This window comes from Bos javanicus, chromosome 15, assembly GCF_032452875.1.
Source record: "Bos javanicus breed banteng chromosome 15, ARS-OSU_banteng_1.0, whole genome shotgun sequence".
In the NCBI taxonomy this organism is placed as follows: Eukaryota; Metazoa; Chordata; class Mammalia; order Artiodactyla; family Bovidae; genus Bos; species Bos javanicus.
The window spans coordinates 35,430,342-35,453,378 of record NC_083882.1 but is presented as its reverse complement, the minus strand read 5'-3'; the positions used below and the strand labels follow the sequence as shown (position 1 = coordinate 35,453,378).

General features: G+C 36.4%; 1 protein-coding gene across 1 annotated transcript in view; it reads right to left on the bottom strand.

The window, feature by feature from the left end:
- Positions 1 to 23,037, bottom strand: part of PIK3C2A (phosphatidylinositol-4-phosphate 3-kinase catalytic subunit type 2 alpha) — a 108,922-nt gene that overhangs the window by 51,341 nt on the left and 34,544 nt on the right. Inside the window, exons 2-4 of the mRNA XM_061440674.1 lie at positions 20,414 to 21,548; positions 6,014 to 6,117; positions 994 to 1,151 (exon numbers count right to left, since the gene is read on the bottom strand). Coding sequence (XP_061296658.1) covers positions 994 to 1,151; positions 6,014 to 6,117; positions 20,414 to 21,484 — 1,333 coding nt within the window. The 5' untranslated portion in view covers positions 21,485 to 21,548. The remainder of the gene's footprint in view (positions 1 to 993; positions 1,152 to 6,013; positions 6,118 to 20,413; positions 21,549 to 23,037) is intronic.

The following is a 23,037-nucleotide window of genomic DNA, read 5'->3' as shown; positions in this document are numbered from 1 at the left end:
AATCAACAGCTTGACAGAAAAGGCCATAAAACCTCTAATACAATAGCTACATTTCTGAACACATTTATATGTATTGTAACAGTTACCATTTAAACACACAAAGCACTTCTACCATAATGTGGTTATATTTCTTAACAGAGATGTACATTATAAATGCGTACATTTATAGAGTCAAACAATAGGCATTTGATATATTTTTTAAATGAATCAAATCTTGATATATCAAGTAAAACTTTGATACAAATTAAAACACTTACTCTCAAGGCTTATCAATGCTTACTTCAATCAAGAAGTTATGGACCATTATTTCCTTCAATTTTAGTACTAATTCTTACTCAATACTTCAATGATTCCCTAAATCAAAATTTAAGGGATGTTTAAAAAGAATAAGTCTTCTTTTAGAATATAAGGAATAAGAACATAATTAGCCTTTCTAGCTAATGCTTTCAGGTTTTGGCCAAGAGCCACCAATTAACCAAGATACTCAACACTTTTCAAAGAAATATGTAGCATAAAGGTAAACTTTCTCACTGCTGCTGCTGCTGCTAAGTCACTTTAGTCGTGTCCGACTCTGTGCGACCCCACAGACAGCAGCCCACCAGGCTCTGCTGTCCCTGGGATTCTCTGGGCAAGATCACTGGAGTGGGTTGCCATTTCCTTCTCCAATGCATGAAAGTGAAAAGTGAAAGTGAAGTCACTCAGTCGTGTCTGACCCTCAGCGACCCCACGGACTGCAGCCTACCAGGCTCCTCCATCCATGGGGTTTTCCAGGCAAGAGTACTGGAGTGTGGTGTCCATACCAAAAAACTACCCATATGAATGCCAATTTCTGGAAAAGGATAACTAATGCATATTAAGTATTTTAACACACACACACACACACAAACACACACAACACACACACACACAAAACTAATGATAAACGAGTCACTTTATCAAAAGAATAACATTAACATAGAGCAAAACAAGATGGTTCGGGAACTATGAACCTACCATCACATGTGAAGGTAACTGGTAGCTGAAATCCTTCAATTTCAATGGAGACCTTCACGCTAGCATTTTCTCCACATATGTTTCTTTGTACTGTGACTGGACTTAACAAATAGCCCCGATTTGTACAGTGATTGGTATATGGAAAGTTGGTCTTCAATCTAGTCACAAAAAAAGAAATTAAATTCTCTTTTGAAAGCTGCATTTGAGAACCCTGAATAAGGCTTTGCATGCTTACAGCCATTCAGTTCTGTGTTTTTGTCCAATTCTAGAGCAGCTCAGGAGAAATACAATGAATGGATTCCTGTCTGCCTTTTAAATGAAAGGAATCCAAGAAAAGAGATTAAGTACTTCAACAGAATGCTACCAACATTAACCAAGCACACAATGGATACACAACATTAAACGAGTTTTTCTGTTTCTGATTTTTTGTTAAGCAGTATAATTTCACAAAATGATACGTTTTTAATGAACCATGATATAGGTGATAGCCCTAAACTGTAATTGCCAGAAGAATAGAAAATTTGTTGTCTTTTAAAAATCTTTTCTTCTGATGTCCTTTCTCTTACATATTGATTTTGGTTGTTTAGCATGATGCAAAAACATAGGCAATGGGTTTTTACTGTGCTATGAGGGCTTTATTCCCTCAAAGTGGATAAAACTAAAACTTAGGGAATGGCAGAAAATTGTCTGTGAAGTATTCTTGGTATTCACAGCAGCAAAATAGTTTAAATATATGAGCCAGGTGTACAGCTCATCTCCAGATAGCCCTTCTATTATCTGAAGACAAAGGAGGATTTGATGCCTCTTTAAACTTGTGGACTTCCTTTAACTGACTTTCTTCTGGAAGTTAGAGGACAAGTTCCAATCCTCACATCTTCTTTTCATAGGGCTGTAAATAGAATGAATGCTGTAAGTTTTATCTATTCACTTCCACGTAGAGATTAAAATAATCAAGTGATTGGAACAGAATAAAATAGTCTGAGTTGACAATAAGAAAGGTTCTGAAGAGGCAGCAAGTGTAAGTATTCATGCACAGCTTCTATAGTCAGTCTGCTAAGTCGCTTCAGTCGTGTCTGACTGTGCGACCCCATAGATGGCAGCCCACCAGGCTTCCCCGTCCCTGGGATTCTCCAGGCAAGAACACTGGAGTGGGTTGCCATTTCCTTCTCCAATGCATGAAAGGGAAAAGTGAAAGTGAAGTCGCTTGGTCGCGTCCAACTCCTAGCGATCCCATGGACTGTAGACCTCCAGGCTCCTCTGTCCATGGGATTCTCCAGGCGAGAGTACTGGAGTGGGGTGCCGTTGCCTTCTCCATTGTAACAGACTAGATAAAGTATTTTATGAACACTCTAAACCACACATTGTAGTTTGATGTTCTTAAGTAATTACCTACAAAGAGCATTTTTTAATACTAATTTTCATTTTCTTTAAACCATCCATTTTCCCCGTTCAGTCGCTAAATTGTGTCCAACTCTTTGCAACCCCATGGACTGCAGCACACCAGGCTTTCCTGTTCTTCACTGTCTCCTGGAGTTTACTCAAACTCATGTCCACTGAGTCGGTGATGCCATCCAACCATCTCATCCTCTGCTGCCCCCTTCTCCTCCTGCCCTCATTTTCCCCAGCATCAGCGTCTTTTTCAATGAAACAGCTGTTTGCATCAGGTGGTCAACATATTGGAGCTTTAATATCAGTCCTTCCAATGAATATTCAGGGTCCATTTCTCAATCATCACCAAAGCAACAGCTTTGTTTGCTTAATGTGGCTCTATAGCTCAGGAAATTAATTATCCTTATGCAAATACCAAAATCCTTTATGGTGTATTTCATACTATGTGCTATTAAGTTAAGGTTACATATAGACAGAGCCAAACCAGAAAGACAGAAGACATAAAAATGAGGGTTTTAAAAGGTAAATAAAAAAGTGAGGGTTTTCAATTGAATTGATATTACTTTATAAGAAAGTTGAGTCAGCATTATCTAGAATAAAATAAACTAAATGCAGAGGTGAAGTCCTTGATTCCTTGGGTTCAAGACACTTTTTAGATTATAAATATCAGATAGGAACCGTAAATGAAGAAAGGAAACTAAAGGCTACTCAGAATGACAAGTGTAAAGTGTAATACTCATCTTGTCCTAGAAGACCAGAAATGAAGCATGAAAAATTTCCACTGGTATCTAATATTCCTCTCAGTACTTTCTCTGGAGACCTAAGTAACTGGTAGATACAGCAAGCTCTGTCAATTACGATGAGTGTGAAAGTCAAAAAAACAAGAAATAAAAACTTAAAAAATGCAATGTCCTGAATCAAAGTATTTCACAGAACTTTAAACTGAAAGCTACCCTGGAGATCACTAATCCAACTCCCTAATTTCACAGGAGCAAAAAAACAAGGCCTAGAACTGGCACTAAATTCTATTTATAGTAGGCTTAACTACAAACAAATACCATAATGACAATCTCACACTAATATCACAGCTGAATTAATATAATCATTTTAGGAGATTTCAAAAAAAATAGAGAGTTAACTAAGAGTATAAATACTTGTTTTTAAAATCTGCATATTGGAAAAAATAGAAAGTGCCATTAATTTCTTCAAGTGATATGTGACTCCAATCTCCAAGGTCAAGAGGGGAACAGAGAATTTTCTAAAACATAACTTCAAAACACCTCTGCCTCTTAGTTCTGTGAAATATTTGTTACAATCCCACTCTAACAGAAATAACATTCTAATTCATCTGAGGTTTTAATATTCATAAGTCATTTGTGTTTGTGTGTGTGCATATGCATGTAAATAAAAAAGATCAGCTTAGTGGCAGAATTTATATAAATAACAATAAGATTCAAATGCAGGGAAAAAAAGGCAGATCACAGAAAGCCTAATTTCTCAACATGCAAAACTTAAATGCAATAGTCACTCAACACAGTCTAATAGGGCTTGTGTGGAGAGAAAATTAAAGGAACTGGATGAACATTTATCAGATTAATTTCAAACCATTAAAAGATTATTTCCAAATTCTTAACCACACACACATAATGGTATGTATATGTGGCATAAAGGCATAGGTAATTTCTGATACATGCAATTTGCATTCTAAGTCACCAAATGTCTATTTTAAATGTCTACTGAAAAATGTGAGTTTAAAAAATCCAGTTAAGAGTAACCTTTGCACAGGAAATAAAGTGACTCTACTGATATTCTTCTTTCTCCCTTAAGGTATTCTGAAGAAAAAAGAACGCTGGTTAGAAAGTGATACATAGGAAAGAAAGAACTGTAATCAAACATTACCAATAGTCTAGAAAGTCTAGTTTAATATTAATAAGTCCCTTATAATAAAAAAGATGAATACACTCAAAAATGATCTAGGAACTCCAAACTCTGCTTTGCTTAAACCACAATGGGAAAATACTGGATTCAAAATAAATCGCTCAGAAGCAACCTAAATGTCCATCAGAGGGATGGCTAAAGAAGATATGGTACATATATACAACAGAATATTACTCAGCCATTAATAAGAATGAAATAATGCCATTTGCAGCAACATGGATGGACGTCATACTGAGTGAAGTAAGTTAAAGGAGAAATATATGACATCCCTTATATGTGGAATCTAAAAAGAAACAATACAAATGAACTTAGGTACAAAACAGAAACAGACTCACAGACTGAGAATGAACTTATAGTTGCCAGAAGGGAAGGTTGAGAGGAAAGGATAGACTTTGGGATGGCCATGTACCCAGTGCTATATTTAAAATGGATAACCAACAAGGACCTACTGTACAGCCCATGGAACTCTGTTCAATGTTATGTGGCAGCCTGGATGGGAGGGGAGTTTGGGGGAGAATGTATATATATGGCAGAGTCCCTCTGCTGTTCATTTGAAACTATCACAACATTGTTTGTTAATTGGCTATACTCCAGTACAAAATAAAATTTTTTTTAAAAAAGAATAAATCTTCCAGGAGTGACCTACTTTTCCTTCTTTTGATAACAGATCTCACCCTGTTGGCTGCAATGTTTGCTGTCCACTCTTTCCTTCCGTGGGATTTTTCTATCTGGTGCTGGCTGAAAGGACTCTTTCCTTTCCGCCAGCAAGACCACTGGAATACCAAGTCTAAGCTATCAGTGGCTTCAAAACCCCATCTGTAATAGAAGTAAACAAGCATGGTGAAAGGGCAGGGGGAGAAAAGGGAGGAAGCAAAGTCCAAAGAGAGGAGGCATCGACTACAGTGTGCGAGTCCCTGGGTCTTGCTGTCACTGAGCTCTGCCCCACCGTCCCTCTTCTATATGGGTTTATGAATCCATACATAACCTTTCTTGATTTATGCTAGTTTAAGACGGGTTTCTTGCACTCATAACAGAAGTGCTGACTAATATAGTAATGGGTTTCTTGCACTCATAACAGAAGTGCTGACTAATATAGTAATATAATGGAAAGAAAACACACTGAACGGAGGCAATGGAGACCTGGCTCTGTTTGTTACAGACTAGCCAAGTAACGTAAACTTTAGTAGGTAACTTCTCCAAGTCTCAGTTTCTTCATATACGAAGAACACTGGACACATTTAAGATTAAAAGAACATTTCAGAAAGGCAATTTTCTAACCTTCAGAAAATATGTTTGCTTCTCTAATCTTGCTTATTATAGCATTTTTTACATCTAAATAGGACAGTATTTTGAATGCTAGAAGGTTCACAGCAAAACTAAGTCTCCTTGTAACAACAAAAAAAGCCATTTTCTAATTCTAAAGAAACTTCTATATTTAAGCCGTATTTTCCCTCAGTAATACAGTATCAGAAGTCTACTGACTGACCTTAATTTTTCCTTCTAAACACTCAGAAACTTAACAGGTTCAAGTGTAGTTTGTGTTAACGTACCAATTAACTGTCTTGATGTTTTAGCGACAGAGAGAAAATATTTAAAAATTTTAGAATTATTAGCACTAGGCTGGTTTTGAAGTTAAATTTTTAAAACTTATTTAATAAGAATAACCTTTAATTTATAAAGAAAAATGTCTTACTTTGTAATGGATTGACAAAAAGCTGCTACTTCCTCATTCTGTACTTCAATTTCTTGTAGAAGAGAACTTTCAGTTGGCAAAGTACTGGTCCCATTTGGGTCTTTCTGTAATGAAAAAAATTTTTTATTTTAAAATAAAAGATCCCCAAAATGCTAAATAGCAAATAGCACAAACACATTTTTATGAAAATATGTACAAATATATGGAGGTTAAATAAACCATATCAGCAACAAAATTTTGAAGTATGGATTTCTATCCCTATAAAAGCAATGCCAACTGAGCCTTATTTTAAAGTTCATTGGTTTTACTTGTTCAAAAATAGACATAGGCTGTACTTAGTATTGGTCAGTAAGAACGGAATGCTAAATACATTTCTATTCAAAATCTTTCAGAAATGAATACTTCAGAAAGTCAACAGCTAAATGAAATCAAAGGACTACACTCTGTTTTATGAAAAGGAAGAGATCAAGCCCATTTGGAACCGGGACTCCTCTAATAAAGAATGAGTTTTAGGAGTGAGTGGGCATTTTCTATGTTAATAAACTGGTACAAACATCCTGACAATCTTTCAAAAGTTAAGTTTATGTCTGACCAAAATTTCTGTGATCAAATTTCTGATCAAAAACATTTAAGGACAAAAATTCACTACCTAAGCATAGTCAAACAGCAGAGTCCATTTAGAGGTGTTTTGACTTACTACATAAAAATACTTGATTTAGCATAAATTTCAAATGTAAATTTCCCTTAAAATTAGAATGGGAACATTCTCAACTTGAAATTGAGTGAAGGAGAACACCATGTATAAGTTTCAAGAGTTGTGGTGGATTTCAATAACCACAGCACACAAGGCTTTGTCAGATAATTAAACTGAAAATTCAGGGCAACAATTCCTTTATTAATTTACTGCTTTTAAAACATGGCAGAGCCTTTTCTGCTATAATATGATATATACATGGTGAAGTGACCAGCCTGGAGTTCTAGAAAAGCTGCTACTACAAAAAACAGAGTTCATGGATAAAAATAAAGGCAGACTACCCAAAGTCAGTGTAATCAAAGTCCTAACTAAAACAACGAGAAGTCCTTACAAAAATACTAGCACAGTTAAATCTCTACTTAAATTTGCACCTAGAATTATGATCTTCTATTCTTTGAAGCCTCTTTAAATCCTGGAGCTCCTGCTTCCTACTTTGTTATATGCGTTCTGAAGAGCAGAATTTCAATGAAGTTAAAAATACAATCCAGGATATAGACTTCTTCACCAAAGTTCTTAATGCAAAAAGAAATGTCTTTACAGCTTCTCTGTCTACACTCACTGCTTCACCAGAATGCTTGCCCCTGTGGAATGTGGAACTGTTCTTGAAGCCACCGTTTTTTACTTCTGTAGAACTTTCAGTGTTTTTCTAGTATTTTCTTGAATTACTAAGGCTTTCCCTTTAACTATGAGAGAGTTTGTTCTTGACTGCTTTGAAGTATTAATATGCTGGGAAAGATGATTTTAAAACAAATGCTACTTCCCCATTATACTGACATCAATCCCATAGGTACCAGTTACAGAAGTTAATTTGTGTTACCAAAAAAAAAAGTATTATAGCAAATAGACCATACTATTCTAAGAACGGATTTTCATATTTCTAGACCTTTAATACTCTATCACCAAGGAACAATATGGTTTAAACACAGAAGTTTCATTAGAATTAGAAAACGTCAGGCTTCCCTGGTGGCTCAGTAGTAAAGAATCCACCTCGATCCCTGGTCCAGGAAGATCCCACATGCCTGAGAGCAACTAAGCCCATGCACCACAACTATTGAGCCTGTGCTCGAGAGCCCAGGAGCCACAATTACTGAAGCCCGCACCCAGGAGCCCATGCTACACAAGAGAAGCCACTGCAATGAGAAGTCTGTGCACTGCAACTAGAGGGCAGGCCCCACTCCCCGCAATCAGAGAAAAGCCCACAGAGCACAGAAGACCCAGTACAGCCAAAAATAAATAAATGTTTGTTGTTTTAAAGAAAATTGTCTTTTTTTTTGTTATACAGAGACTTAATTTTCTTTCTAGCATTCAAAATACTATCCTACTTAGATGTAAGAGATGATATAACAAGCAAGATTAGAGAACAAATATATAAATATTTTCTGGTTAGAAAAATGCATTTCTAAACAAAGCCTCTGGTTTGCCACTCCAAGTCTGCCACAATCTAATCCAGTTGTATTTCCCAGAACTTCCCAAATGAATACTATATCCAGTGAACCTGAATCATATCCTGTTCCTATAAAGTACAAACTGAATTATCTTGCCTCTAAATCCTTGCTGTTTGTCTTCAGAGCTTCCTCCTAACTTTCCCTCATAGCACAAGTCCAAGATCCATTAATTTTTTAAGGCCCAGTGGAATGCCACTTCATCTACACTGTCTTTTTTGAGAATTTAGTATGGAGCATTTCTTCCCTCCTAACATTTCTAAATACTTAGTCTGAACCAAATACCATATCATTACATCCTGTTTTATATTTGTCCTAATATGAAAGCTCCTTGAGTACAAGAATGAAATTTAATTTGAATTTCGTTATTTTTTTTAAAACTTTACATCCAATTCAGAAGGCACTCAACCATTGGTTTAATTTGTTAAATGTTTTGTTCCCACTAAAAACAAGTTAAAAGTTACTTTCATACAACCAGTGAATTTGCCATAGTGATCATAAAACACTGAAAAATTATAAGGCACTTGGTAGTTCCTTCAATTATTTCCTAAAATAGCAGTAATTTTCATAATTAATGTATTCTATAAAATAAGTCTTATAATTATTATAATACCTAAAATACAGTGAGATGCCACACACAAAAATATCTAGCAATTACTGAGCATTTCTTACATGCCAGGTTCTGCTGTGAGAAACTTGGTCATTTATGTACATATGTATGTATTATTTATTTTTCACAAAGTTCTAGTAGATGTGTAACATGACTATTATCCCCATTTTACACATTGAAAAATGAGGCACAGAGAAGTTAAAGAGGCAACAAGGTCACAGGACTGAAAAAGTGTTAGTATTTCAACCTAGGCAACCTAGCTTAATCACCTTACAACAAAGTCTCCTTAAAAAAAAAAAAAAAAAAACCCTCTAAAACATGAGAGAGGGACTTCCCAGTGGCTAAGACTCTGGGAAGGGGGCCTGGTCGGGGAGCTAGATCCCATATGCTGCAACTAGAGATCCCGAGCACCACATCTTAGACCCAGCACAGCCAAATAAATAAATAAATATAAAAAAAAAAGAGAGAGAGAGAGAGAGAAAGACAGCATTGAGACCTAGTACAAGCAATGCTATTAAAAAAAAAAAAAAAAAACCTGTATTTTTGTTGACCTATAACTATCTTTTCTTATCTCTGTTTTTCATGTTCCACCTATTAACAGATTCTGAATCTCCTTAATGGCATTCCTAGATGTTTTTTTTTTAATAAAAAAATATTTTTTACAGTGCCTTTCATGTATTAGTTCCTTCCTTTCAAGCAGGTTATGAGTTTCAACTGACAGTGGCAAAAACAGATTATAATAATCAATTATCTAGTCATACATTAAGGTAATAATAGAATCTGGAAAGTTAACTCAATGTTCTGTCCACAAAGTAAAAAACAGCTGGGCTCCCAACGATTTCATCTGTACATCAATGTCATCATTTTCTTGTTTTTCTCCATTCTTTCTGAAACCAAAAATAATTTTTTTTCAATTTCACACCTACTCCCTCAACTCTTGCTCCCAATCCCTTCTTCAAACTGCAAACAACTTAAGCATCAAATCATTTCTTTTCTTCAATTGTCTTGCACAAACTTTTATGCAGCATTCAAGGCTTTCATACTCCACTTATATACACACATCTTGTCTCCCCTTCTAACCCAAGTTCTTTAAGGATGAGATCTAAGAATGGTCATTATTTGTAACCCACACATTTTGTCCTCAAATGTTTTTCTATGAATGAAAGAGGCAAATGATAGTAAGAAAAATTGCTAGTGTCATTACCCCATACATGAAACAAAGAAAGGTTTGTGGGGGAAGATACTGAGTTCTCTAGTAAATATTTTGGGTTTGGAAATCCATATAGATGTTTGGTCATCATCGAGAAATATTCTATTACAAATTTCTATTCCAGAGTTAAACATATTGAATTGAGAATCATCCAATTTCTGCAATTTTCTATAAGGAAATTTCTCTCTGCTAACTGTTGTCAGCAACCATCAGGATCACCAAGGCAAACCAAAGGATTTTGGGTCCAAGTTCCACCAATAGGAGACAGTTTCTTTAGGAGGCTAAGGGATACATAAGCAATTACACTTACTGGGCATCAAAATGGGACATATAAGAATGGAGAAAGATTTATTATAAGAAATTAGCTCATGTGATTATAAAGGCTGCCAAGTGATCTGGACTAGTAGCTTTCAAACTCTATATCTATCTCAGAACTTCAAGAATAAAGTACTGATTAAAAGAGAACAAATAAGATATATTAAATACAATCAAGAACAAAACCTTGGGGGAATACCAATGTTTAGAAGCTAGACAAGTAAAAGAAGTCAAAGATTATAGGAAGAAAACTAGTAAGTAGATTTAACCAGGGCAATGGAAGAAGTTTCAAGAAAAAAAATATGGTACATTGTTGCAAATGGGGCAACAAGGCTGGACAGTAAGTATGATCACTGTATTGAAAATCAGTATTCATACTCCTAGAAACAACTTTCTGCAATATGATAGGAACAAGAGAGGATGGTGAGGAACTGGAAAAACTGTAAGTACAAATTCCTCTTTAAAGAATAATGGTAGAAAAATACTTTGGGGAAACAAGAACAAGAAAAGAGAGATGAGTTACATTTGGGAAAAGAGAAGGAATCTCTCTTCCCTCCAAACCAGAAAGAGGCAAATTAATCTGAGGTGGACAAGTACATACTAAGAATAACCTTGATCTCACTATATAAAAAAAGAAAAAAGAAAAAAAAAACCCAAGTAACTGGAAGTCTTAGCTACAACAATCAGACAAGAAAAAGAAAAGAAGTCTAATTTGGAAAGGAAGAAGTAAAACTGTCACTGTTTGCAGATGACACGATATGAAAAATTCCTAAAGATGTCATCAGAAAACTACTGGAACTAATAAATGATTTCAGTAGGATACAAATGAATTTTGCAGGATATAAAATTAATATATAGAAATCTGTTGTATTTCTATACACAAAACCTAACAGAATGAGAAATTAATAAAACAATCCCATTTACAACTGTATCAAAAATAACAAAATACCGAGGAACAAATTTAACTGATACAGGTAGAAGACCAGTATTTAGAAAACTGTCAGACACTGATGAAAGAAAGTGAAGACAACACAAATGGAAAGATACACTGTCCTCATGGACTAAAGAATTAATATTGTTAAAATGACCATATTACCCAAAGCAATCCATAGATCCAACACAATCCTTACCAAAATACCAATGGTGGGACTTCTCCTGTGGTTAAGACTCCACACTACCCCTGCAGGGAGCATGGGTTCAATCCCTGGTCAGGGAACTAAGATCCCACATGCCATACAGCCAAAAAAAACCCCACAAACAAACAATACCATTCTTCACAGAACTAAAACAAACAATTATAAAATGTGTATGGAAACACAAAAAACCCTGCAACAGTCAAAACAATTTTTAGAAAGAACAAAGCTGGAGGTATCATGCTTCCTGCTTTCAAACCACCCAACAAAGCTACAGTAACCAAAACAGTATGGTACTAGCAGAGAGACAGACACATCAATTACTGGACCAGAAAAAACAGCCCAGAAATAAACCCACACTTACACAGTGAATTAATCCATGACAAAGGAGGCAAGAACATACAACAGGGAAAAGATAGATTCTTCAATAAAGTGTGCTGAGAAAACTGGACAGCTACAGGAAAAAAAGAATCAAACTGGATTTTCTCATACCATATAGAAAAATAAATTCAAAATGAATTAAAGACTTAAATGTAAGACCTGAAACCATAAAATTCCAGGAAGAAAAGAGGCAGTATGCTTTTTGACATTAATCTTAGCAATATTTTTTTTAATATGTCTCCTTAGGTAAGGAAATCAAAAATAAATAAATGAGACTACATCAAACTAAAATTTTTTGTATAGCAAAGGAAACATCAACAAAACGAACAAGTGGTCTACTGAATGGGAGAAGATATTTGTAAATGATACATCCAATAAGGGGCTAAATACTCAAAATATACAAAGAACTCATACAACTCTATCAAAAAACAAACAACTTGATCTTTAAAATGAGCATTTTTTGAAAGACAATATACAGTGGCCAACAGACACATGAAAAGATGCTCAACGTTGCTAATCACTGGGAAATGCAAATCAAAGCCACAATGAGGTATCATCTCATACCTGTAAGAACGGCTATTGTCAAAAAATAAGTGTTGGTGATGATGTGGAGAAAAGGGCACTCTACTGGACTATTGGCAGGAATGCAAATTGGTAATCACTCTGGAAAACAATGCGGAAAGTGAAGTCACTCAGCCATGTCCAACTCTTTGCAACTCCATGGACTGGACGCAGCCTGTCAGACTCCTCCATCCATGGGATTTTCCAGGCAAAAATACTGGAATGGGTTGCTGTTTCCTTCTCCAGGGGATCGTCCCAAAATAGGGATCAAACCTGGGTCTCCCGCACTGCAGGCAGACTCTTTACAGTCTGAGCCACCAGAGAGGTTCCTCAAAAAATTAAAAATAGAATTACCCTATGACTCAGCAATTCCACTTTGGGGTATTTTTCTGAAGAAAACCAAAAACAGTAATTTGATAAGATATACACACCCCTATGTTCATTTCAGCATTATTTACAATAGCCAAGATATGGAAGCAACTGAAATGTCCACTAACAGATGAATGGATAAAGAAGGTACAGGATACACAAACACACAATGGATCGTTATTCAACCATAAAATATATCTCACCATTTGGGACAATATAGGTGGACAAGAAGGTATTATACTAAGTGAAATAAAAAAACATACGAACAAATGAATACAATAAAACAGACAGATTGATAGATATAAAGAACAGATTGGGGGGGTGGTAGAGGGAGTGAAATAGGTGAAGGAAATTAAGAGGTACAAACTTCTAGTTACTAAATGAGTCATGAGGATGAATGTACAGCTTTAGGAATACTATTGATAATATTGTAATTATTTAGTGACAGATGGTAACTAGGCTTATCATGGTGATCATTTTGTAATGTACAGAAATACCAAATCACTATACTATATTGTGTACCTGGAATTAACAGTGTTATAGATCAACCATAATTCAACTTTCTTAAAAGGTAATGGAAAAGGTAAATTAGAGGTTTAAGGAAAGTGATACAGGTTTGAAATAATTCATGAAAACTTACCAGTGCATACTTTATAAAGTAGTTATAAGAATAAGGGAAAGCTTTACATCTAAACAAGTTCCAGATTCATGCCATCTTATCCCAGAAATTAGATGGAACACCAAGTTTTCAATAAACATATTTTAAGCATTAAATATAAACGTATCAGTTGCTATTCAGAACAAAGTCAGTTATTTCCTTAATTGAATTTTTTTTAAAGTTTGTAGACTTCAGTAATCTATTCAAATACTGTATTACATACAACTAGACAGTGGAAAACCACATTTTATTCAACTTTACTTCGTGTTCAAAATTACTGTTAGACATTGTGCTAATTAGGATGTAAATGTTTATAATGTTAATAGAATCAGTACTCTGCAAATCCATTTCTATGAAAATAATTTGATTCATTACTAAAGTCTTTGAAATCTACTCGAAGTAGCTAAATTTACAGCTGTTAACTAAAAATGTGATTTAAATTTAAATTGCCAGAAGACAGTTTTAAGTACCGTGTCTTTTCCTTTAGGAAACAAAAATTTAAACTAAAGTATTTAGATTATTATGAACAAAAGACACTAGAAGGAAATAGGAAGTAAGACTGCTGAGTGAGAAGAAAAACACCGTTCAGAGTTTTTACCACAAAGCATAAAATTCTACAGGAAATGAATACTTACGTACATAAAGTAATTATAAAGAATAGGCACTGTATTCTTACTTCACAGTAAAAAACAGAAATCTCAGGGAAAAGTTTATTGAATAGAAATGAATGGTGTGTGAAAATTAAAAGTTCCATGCCAATGTTTGTGCCATAGACCTCCAAAGTCAGCTTACTATTAGTATTCTGTTTACCCTTTTGGCCTAAATGAAACCAAACTTAATCTTCATGTACACAAACAAAATGATGAAATCTTAAGAGTTAACAAAATCCCTTTTATAGCATTTGTAACAAATTCACACTAAACTTCTGATTGAAGACCTCCAATAACTATACACTGACCCCCTGAGAGCAACCATTACCAAATGGCTATTTATAAATTTTGTTATTGATATTTAACTATATAACCTGCCTCCTTGAGTTTTCTTCCCCATTGGTCCTTGTTCTTCTTTTTGGAACACTGAATTTTAAAACTAAACTAAACTGAATTTCTCAATTCACAGGAAAAAAATATAAACAAATAGGATTTGTATAATTTTAAGCTTTCTATAAAAGGTATTTTAACTTTCAGCACCTGCTACCACTTATCTATTAAAACCTAGCACAAAGAGCTATTTGTACAATGCAACACAATAAATTGGAAAATTTAGTACATAAACTACTTTTATCTTTTTTACAAGCATACCATGATTTTCAGATAGTCTACTTCTTGAACTGTTTTGAGAACATATGTCCAAAATGTAAAACTTTAAAAGAAAAAAAGTTTCAACTTCCTCTTTTACATGGCAACTTTCTAAACTTGAAATATTATTCCTGAAAGGATCTCAGAAATCATCTAGTCTGGTTTGATATTATCAAAGATGAAGAAACTCAGATTCAGAGTGTGAATTATCTCCAATTAATATTCTCTTCTTCAGGTAAAATATGCCCAATCTTTTCAACAGTTCCTTAAATAGCACAGCTTCTAGATCCTGAACATTGTAATTTTTTCTTTTCAAGACACACCTTCACTGGTCCCTCTTAGAATGTGGTGGTCAAACATAAGTATTAACAGAGTAGAATATAACAGAATGATCAACAACTATATAACACCTCACGATGCCACAGTTAAACTCCTTTAAGAAGCCTAAGCCACCTCAATTCAGACACTGTGTCATTTAGTAAAGCTCTGACGTACACTGTAATAATCTAGCTCCCATCTCTGACTGATCAGCTGATCAAGTCATGGTATTTTTGCTTACCTGGCTTTGACTCATGCCTCTCGCAGCCAATCTGCTTACTCCTTGATCCTTTCCCCTATACTTTAAAGAAAATCTAAGAATACGTTTCTGCTAAAACTTGCCCAGAAACCTAGTTAATTCCTAGAGTCTGAGTGACTAGTAATTCTCTGCACTCCCATGTGATCTGAACTCACAGATCTTGCTGGGGGAAACATATCTTTAGAAAACTACCTGTCCTCATCAGTCCTGCAAGATGATTTCTGAAAGCACCCCAAATTGGGAAATATCAAGATGATACTGTGACAAATATTAAAAATGAGTAGGAAAAGATGTATGCAGAGAGAGAATGAAAGGAACATAAATGAGTATCACACCCCTGCCCCTACCAAACGAAAGGGTGGAAAAAACATCAGTTTAACCAGAAATGACCCGTCTAAACCATAGAGGGCAACAGGGAAAGGAAGCTGTGCTTTGCAGCAAAAGCACTGTCAATCTATGCTATGGGTTTTGAGTCACAAAGAAACTGAAAAAGAAAATACTGACATTAACTGGAGATAAGTCACTCTCTGGATCTAAGTTTCTGGATCCATGAAATGAAGTTGGTTAGACTATATGACTATGGTTACACATCTCTAAAATGAGTTCATTTAACTAATAACAACACTGCCATTACATGAAAAAATTAATAGTTATTTAACTTCTTTACATTTCAGTTTCCTCAACAGTGAAATAGGCATGAATCACTCTGATCTCACAGGATTCTAAGGAAGTCTCTACTCTCTCAGTGATTGTAAAAAAAGAAATAAACCAAAGTCATTTATAAATATTTTATTAAATTCAGGATAATCTATTATCCTGTGGCTACAACCCATATACTGTAGAGGTGCAAACACATTCATATGAAGTGTGATGCAAGAAGCAGGAAGATTATTTGAAAGTGACCTGGATGCTCACTCTGGGTTGCCTGGACCATCAGGGGCTCTGCCTTCCACCAATGGGAGGCCTGAGTCTAAACTCTGCTCCACAGAGGACCAGAGGAGACTCTATCCCCGATAGCAGAGACTGCAACTTTCCACAGGTCATGAGATCTCCAGGTTCTAGGCAGCTACCCTTTTCCTAACAATTTCTGTAAACAGCTGATATCGCTAATCCAGACTACACAGTGTCAAACACATGCCATCATGGTTAAGTCCATAAAAACGAGATCCACAGTTGGAGAGGGATCTCTCTACTGGAACACTGACCCAAATATGAATCAAGCAGGAACGTGGCCTAAGCATAACAGGAGGATCAGGGGACCAGTGTCTTTCTTTAAAAAAAAAAAAAAAAACTGAGGTAAAAATTCCTAGAACATAAAATCTGCCATATTAACCAATTAAAAATGTACAATTTGTTGGCTCTCAATACATTCATAATGGAGTGTAAACCATCACTATTATGGGAAGAACACTGCAATGTTCTAATTTCAGAACATTTCATCACTTGCCCCCAAATCCCTGTACCCATTAGGCAATCATTCCTCATTTCCTCTTTCCCTCAGTCCCTCAGCAAACACTAATCTGCTTTCTTCCTCTATGGATTTGTGTTTTCTGGACATATCATATAAATTGAATCTACGGGACTCTCTCTCCCGCATGCATGCGTGCACGCTCTCTCTCTTTCTCTCTCTTTTTCTCCCTCCCCATGCACTCTTCCACTCTCTTCTCTTCGAGTCTTGGATTCTCCTGCTATCTTATAAATAAAAATGGAGCTGTAACACTGATTTGCCTAAGAGCTGTAGCACGGTTTGTCCAAGACCTGAGAGCTGTGACGCGCCAAGGGCTTTAATGTCCGTTGCTCCAAATCTTTGTTGTGACGAGACAAAGAACTGAGGAACATACACTCGAGTGACATCTATGGTGCCGTGACTCGGATTTAACCTGGCTGAAACAACCTCTACGTGGAAGAGGCCAAGCACAACAGGAGCCCAACTCAGCGAAGCTCCCGTGCTAGAAGCAGAAGGTGAAGAAACCCAGCGCAGGGGAAGGCCCATCGTGCTGGAAACCGGGACAGCGAAAAATGAACTCAGCAGAAAGCTCACGCGGCCCAGTCTCAGATTCCAGAAGACCTCCGGTTAAGGGCTCTCTCCCCTTTCTAGAAACCTTGGACCACTGGACAAAACCCCGAGAGGGATTGTCAGAAGATCCTCTGACCAATCCTGAGGAAATCTGGTACACTGATGGAAGCAGCTTTGTCTTGGATGGAAAAAGAAGAGCCGGGTATGCAGTAGTCTCCAGTTTTGAGACCATAGAGGCTAAGCCTCTGCCACCAGCAGTCAAGGTACCAGGACATGACTCCTGGATTCACTACTCACGAGTCAAGCTGTAGAAGAAAACAGAAGAGGACACTCAATACACCTGTGAGCCCCTGGGAGATCTCAGATACCTATTCAGAACTACCAATGAGTGCCATTCTAATGAACACCCCCAAAATCTGGCTTCTGGGGATAAGATTTCTCAGGATAGCTCTAAAGAGCCAACAGAGCTTGACAGAGACTATACTCCAAAACAGACAGGAGATAGATCTTCTGATCCCTGAACAAGGAGGGACTTGAGCTATCCTGGCGATGTGAATTTAAAATTGACCAATGCCCCTACTAGTCCTCGTTATGCTATATTGATGATGCCTATGATTATTCCATGTCCTGTCAATTGTCTAACCTGTTTTGTCTCTGCCCAGGTCAACCAGCTACAACATGCAGTGCCAGTTCAACAAAAATATAAAACTACAGCTGACCACAGAAAATATCACACACCCTTGGACACCGCTATAAGGACTCTGAGGATTGAGACTAGCAAGAGGGGGAGGCCCAATACCCCTCGCTGCCCCAGTTCAGCAGGAAGTAGCCAGAAAGACCTCGACACCCTATTCCCAAAGAATTGGGCCTCCCTTCTCGTGAGGGGGGAATGTTAGGTAGGTAGAATAGGGAAAAGGAGTCCAAAATGGTGGTGGCTAAAAGACAAGGAAGGTCCGAGGACCAGAGTGAAGACTTCAGGCAGAACAAACAGAACAAACAGCACTCCTGGCTAAGCCCAATTTGCATAGGGCAGGCCCAGGTGCAGGAAAAAACATATAAAAGGAGGAGCCAAAGCGCTTTCTCTCGGACTCTCTCTCCCGCGTGCATGCGTGCGCGCTCTCTCTCTTTCTCTCTTTTTCTCCCTCCCCACGCACTCTTCCACTCTCTTCTCTTCGAGTCTTGGATTCTCCTGCTATCTTATAAATAAAAATGGAGCTGTAACACTGAAAAAAAAAATAAATAAATAAATTGAATCTACATGTTTTTTTTGTATCTGGCTTCTTTCACTTACAATGTTTTCAAGGTTCATCTATGCTGCTTCCTTTGTGTGGGTGAATAATATTCCATTGTATGGACACATTTTTGCTTGCCCATTATCAGCTGATGGACATTTGGGTTGTCTCATTTTCTGGCTCTTCTGAATAAAGCTGCTATGAACAACCCAATTTTTTAAATGGACAAATGATTTAAACATACATTTCTTCAAAAAAGATGAAGAAATTGCAAATAAGCATATGAAAAGATACTCAACATCACTAGTTATCAGGCAAACCCCAATCAAAATCACAATAAGATACCACTTCACACTTCCCATCCATTAGGAAGGTTATAACCCCCAAAATGGAAAATAACAAGTGTTGACAAGGATGTAAAGAAACTAGAACTCTCATATACTGTGGGAGTTGGAAAGGGGATGATGCAGCCACTGTGGAAAACAGTTTGCTGGTCTCAAAAAGCTAAACATAAACTAGCCAGCAATTCCACTCCTAGGTGTACACTCCCTTCCCCACATTTTTTGATTTGGCTCAGTCTTCCCTTCTCCTTACAAATATTTTAGGAAATGACAGATGCTTTGTAAAAACAAAAACCAAGACAACATAGAATATTAAGAGAAAATAATCTGATACTATACTTATGATTCCAATTTAAAATGTTAAATTAACCTGTGACTTTTAAATTGAAAGGTGTTAAGAAATTACTAAATGTGCAAATAGTATTGAAAAACTGAAGAGAACTTAAGAACATGTATTTCTCAGTGTGAGCTACAGTCAAAATGTATTTGGAACACATTGCACTGGTTAAGATTTTTATGGATTCTGATCATGTTATCCAAAAACATCCTCATCCTTTTTTCTTAACCTTAATATCTACTGCTTTCTCCCCAGACACCTAAAATGGCTTTTAAAAATCAATAATTCAACATAAATCCATCCCAATCATGCAAAATTTGCTTCTCCTTCCCGAAATCCTAGCTGATTCTCACTGCCTAAAGAGTAGTTAAATGCTGATCTAATTAACTGAATGATATGATTCACATTAAGGTGAGAATGAAGCTTAAACATTCCTAGAATCCACAGATGATATAAAAAGCAAAACAAAAATCTTTAGTGGTATACTATATATGGAAAGGAAAAGTCTAAACCTTACTGCCCCCTCTTGTAAGAGAAGACATTCTGCTCCATGCACCCTTATCTAATTCTTCCAGACAGTAAGACTATATGAACTCAGCAAATATACTATATAGATTATAGTTCTATTCTTCATTTGCATCAATATAAGTGTTTAAACAGAGTCCTTTAAATGGCTTTTCTCCCATCTCTCTGAGGCCTCCCTTCCTTTCTTCCTTTTTCACCTCCCTTTCTCCCTCCTGTTCTTCTATTCCTTCATGGTTAAAAACAATAAAACAATATACATTAGAATTTCTATAATGGAGTTAAAAACCAAAATTCCTCATCTCCTCTGAAAAATAAAGGTGCTAAGGCAAAGAAAGTAGGACCACATATAATGAATGGAGAGGGAGAGACAGATAAAAATTATCCTAAAAGCCTATAAGCAACAGCCAGATCCTTAGGTTTTCAAAACTCACAATCCTAGAAAAAGATATTAATAGCAATTAATTTTTCAATTGGCCTAAACACATTTAATCCTTTATCACACAATCTAAGATGCACAGTGTACTTAAGAATAAAAGAAAACAAAACTCAAAAAAATATTTCTTTCACCTAATAAATTATGTATACAAGCATGAATTCTGTGTTATACTAAGTTTGAGAAGTTCGTAAGAAAAGACTATACCTGATATATTTGGCTCTGGACTTTTGTAGGCTGAGTTGTTCGAATATTTAAAGACTGGCTTCTTGTTACTGTTGCTCCAGAAAGAGATTTTCCATTCACCTTTCTGTCAAGGTGACAACTTGCTGGTGATCTCTCCTCAAGAAGAACAGCATCCCAGGGATCGTCTGCTAGCAAATCTGGTACATTTTTCTCTTCCTCATGGTCCTCTACCTCTACATTGTCCACCTTAGGCTTACTTAGAGGATCCAAGTCTAACCAATCAAATTTACTGATATCTTCAGACTTTGGAGATACCTGCAGATTGCTGATTGTAGTTTTTGAATTTATCTCCAAATCAGTCCTTGCTTTTCCATTTTTTAAAAATTCTGATGTGCTAGCTATTTTGTCAAACAGCTTTGCCATGTCAGGACTGATGACTGGGCGATAGATAGGTAAGCTTCCTTGTGGATGAAAGGGTGTGGCAGGTGTCAAAGGATATGAAAAATATGGAGACTGTCCTGGAAGTCTTAAATATATAGGTTCTGTGGATGCAAAAGTAGGCATTCTTGGGTTGAAGCCATTTTGGAATGCAGTCTGTTTAGTACTGTAAGTTGACTGATAAATAGAAGGTAAAGTGTAACTGGAAGGTCCAGATAATCCAGGTGGCCACTGTCCTCTCTGAACAGCAGGTCTAAGATAGAGTTGTGCTGATAATGCAGGGTTCAGAACAGGAGTAACTGGCAATATAGGTGTTTTCCTAGTCTCAAAACTGTCATCCAGCAATAGTTTCTCAAGTTCAGCTTGGGTAAGCTTTTCTACATCAATATCTACTGCTCTTTTTTGGGTATCTGATTCAGGAAACACCATGAGATCATAATCCTGTTTATTATAAACCTGTGCTTTTTGTCCAGTGCTGCTAGACAACTCAAAGCCTCTCTGATTATCAGTCACCTGTCTGTCCTTTTGCAGTTTTGCTAAAGCCTCTGCTTCCATCTGTAATGCTTCTTCTTTGTCCACATCCCTTGTTCTTGTTGATTCTGGAGGGGAAGATGAGCATTTCTTAAATCCATTGTTGCTGGATATCTGAGCCATGTCCACTTACCAATCCAAACCTCCCCAATCTAGTTTTCTCTTGTAGTTTCCAAAATAGCAAGACCTGTACATAAAAATAAATACAACACTCAATTAGATTTTTTAAACACAAATTTGTTTAGTTTGTAACCCAGCACGCACGATTTAGGGCTTCCCTGGTGGCTCAGCTGGTAAAGAATCCTCTTGCAAGGCAGGAGACCTGGGTTCAATGCCTGGGTTGGGAAGATCCCTTGGAGAAGGAAACAGCTACCCACTCCAGTATTCTGGCCTGGAGAATTCCATGGATTATATAGACCATGGGGCCGCAAAGAATCGGACACAACTGAGCGACTTTCACTTTCACATATGATTTAGGATGTCATGCCATTTACACCATGAAATGAAATGAAATAGAGAAAATCTGGGTTAAGGAACACTTTTAAAACATCTCATACACTTGTTAACTCAAGCTTTCACTTCAGTTGTCACATTGAGTGTCATTAACCAGTTGCATTTCCGGCAGAATTCTTGGCATGAAATGGCTTAAGTGCTAGTCACATATTTTCAAGAGTTCTGACAGGGTTTACTGGAATGCAAACAGCAAGTCAAAATGATTCCAACCTTCTGCTATCTGTAAAAAGGCTCAAAAGCCAATTAGCAATAAAAGTGTTCAATACCTAGTAAATAAAAGTAAGTTAACTATTATTTTATCAAATCATCACATGAAAAACTAAGGACTTATAATATTCCAGAAATTTTTTAAATGTATACGGTAACATAGATTAGAATAATAAGGCAAGTGTTAAGGTTATAAGAAGCTCTAATACTCCACTCAAAGGTTAAATTACAGCTGAATTTGCCACATAGTTCTCATCACACTTCTATTCTGATTATCTAAAGTTAAATCAATAGTTACAATACTAAAATTTCTCCTTTTCAAACTGCTAAACTATTCATAAACTAGAAGATAGTTTATTAAAACTTTTTCATGCATGCATGAATGCTTAGTCACTCAGTTGTATTCAAGGTAGCTCTGTGGTAAAGAATCCACCTGCCAATGCAGGAGACGCGGATTCAATCCTTGGGTTGAGAAGATCCCCTGGAGTAGGAAATGGCAACCCACTCCAGTATTCTTGCCTGGAAAATTGCAGGGACAGAGAAGCCTGGCGGGCTCAGTCCCAGGGGTTGCAAAGAGTCGGACATGACTGAGAAGGTACGTGCTGTTAATCTAACCTGATTTGAGATACACATAGTTTGAATACCTATAAAGCAAGAGAGCACCTGTTTATATCCTTATAAATGTTTAGTGAAAGGAGGCAGAGAACTGTCCAAAGTGAATTCAAATAAAGGAGAAATTTTAGTATTGTAACACAAATGCAAATCCTAAGTGTTGAGGTATATTAAATGAATAAATTATTAGCAATAAGGATATGAAGAAAGGTTTTCAAGAAAGATACCTTTTGCAATTTTTCTATACAACTATAGCTGAATTTGAGTCATTTCACTGAAAAGTTATCCCAAATTTTCCCCTTCTCTGGCAGGCTACAAAACTAGGTGTGACATACACTTAATGT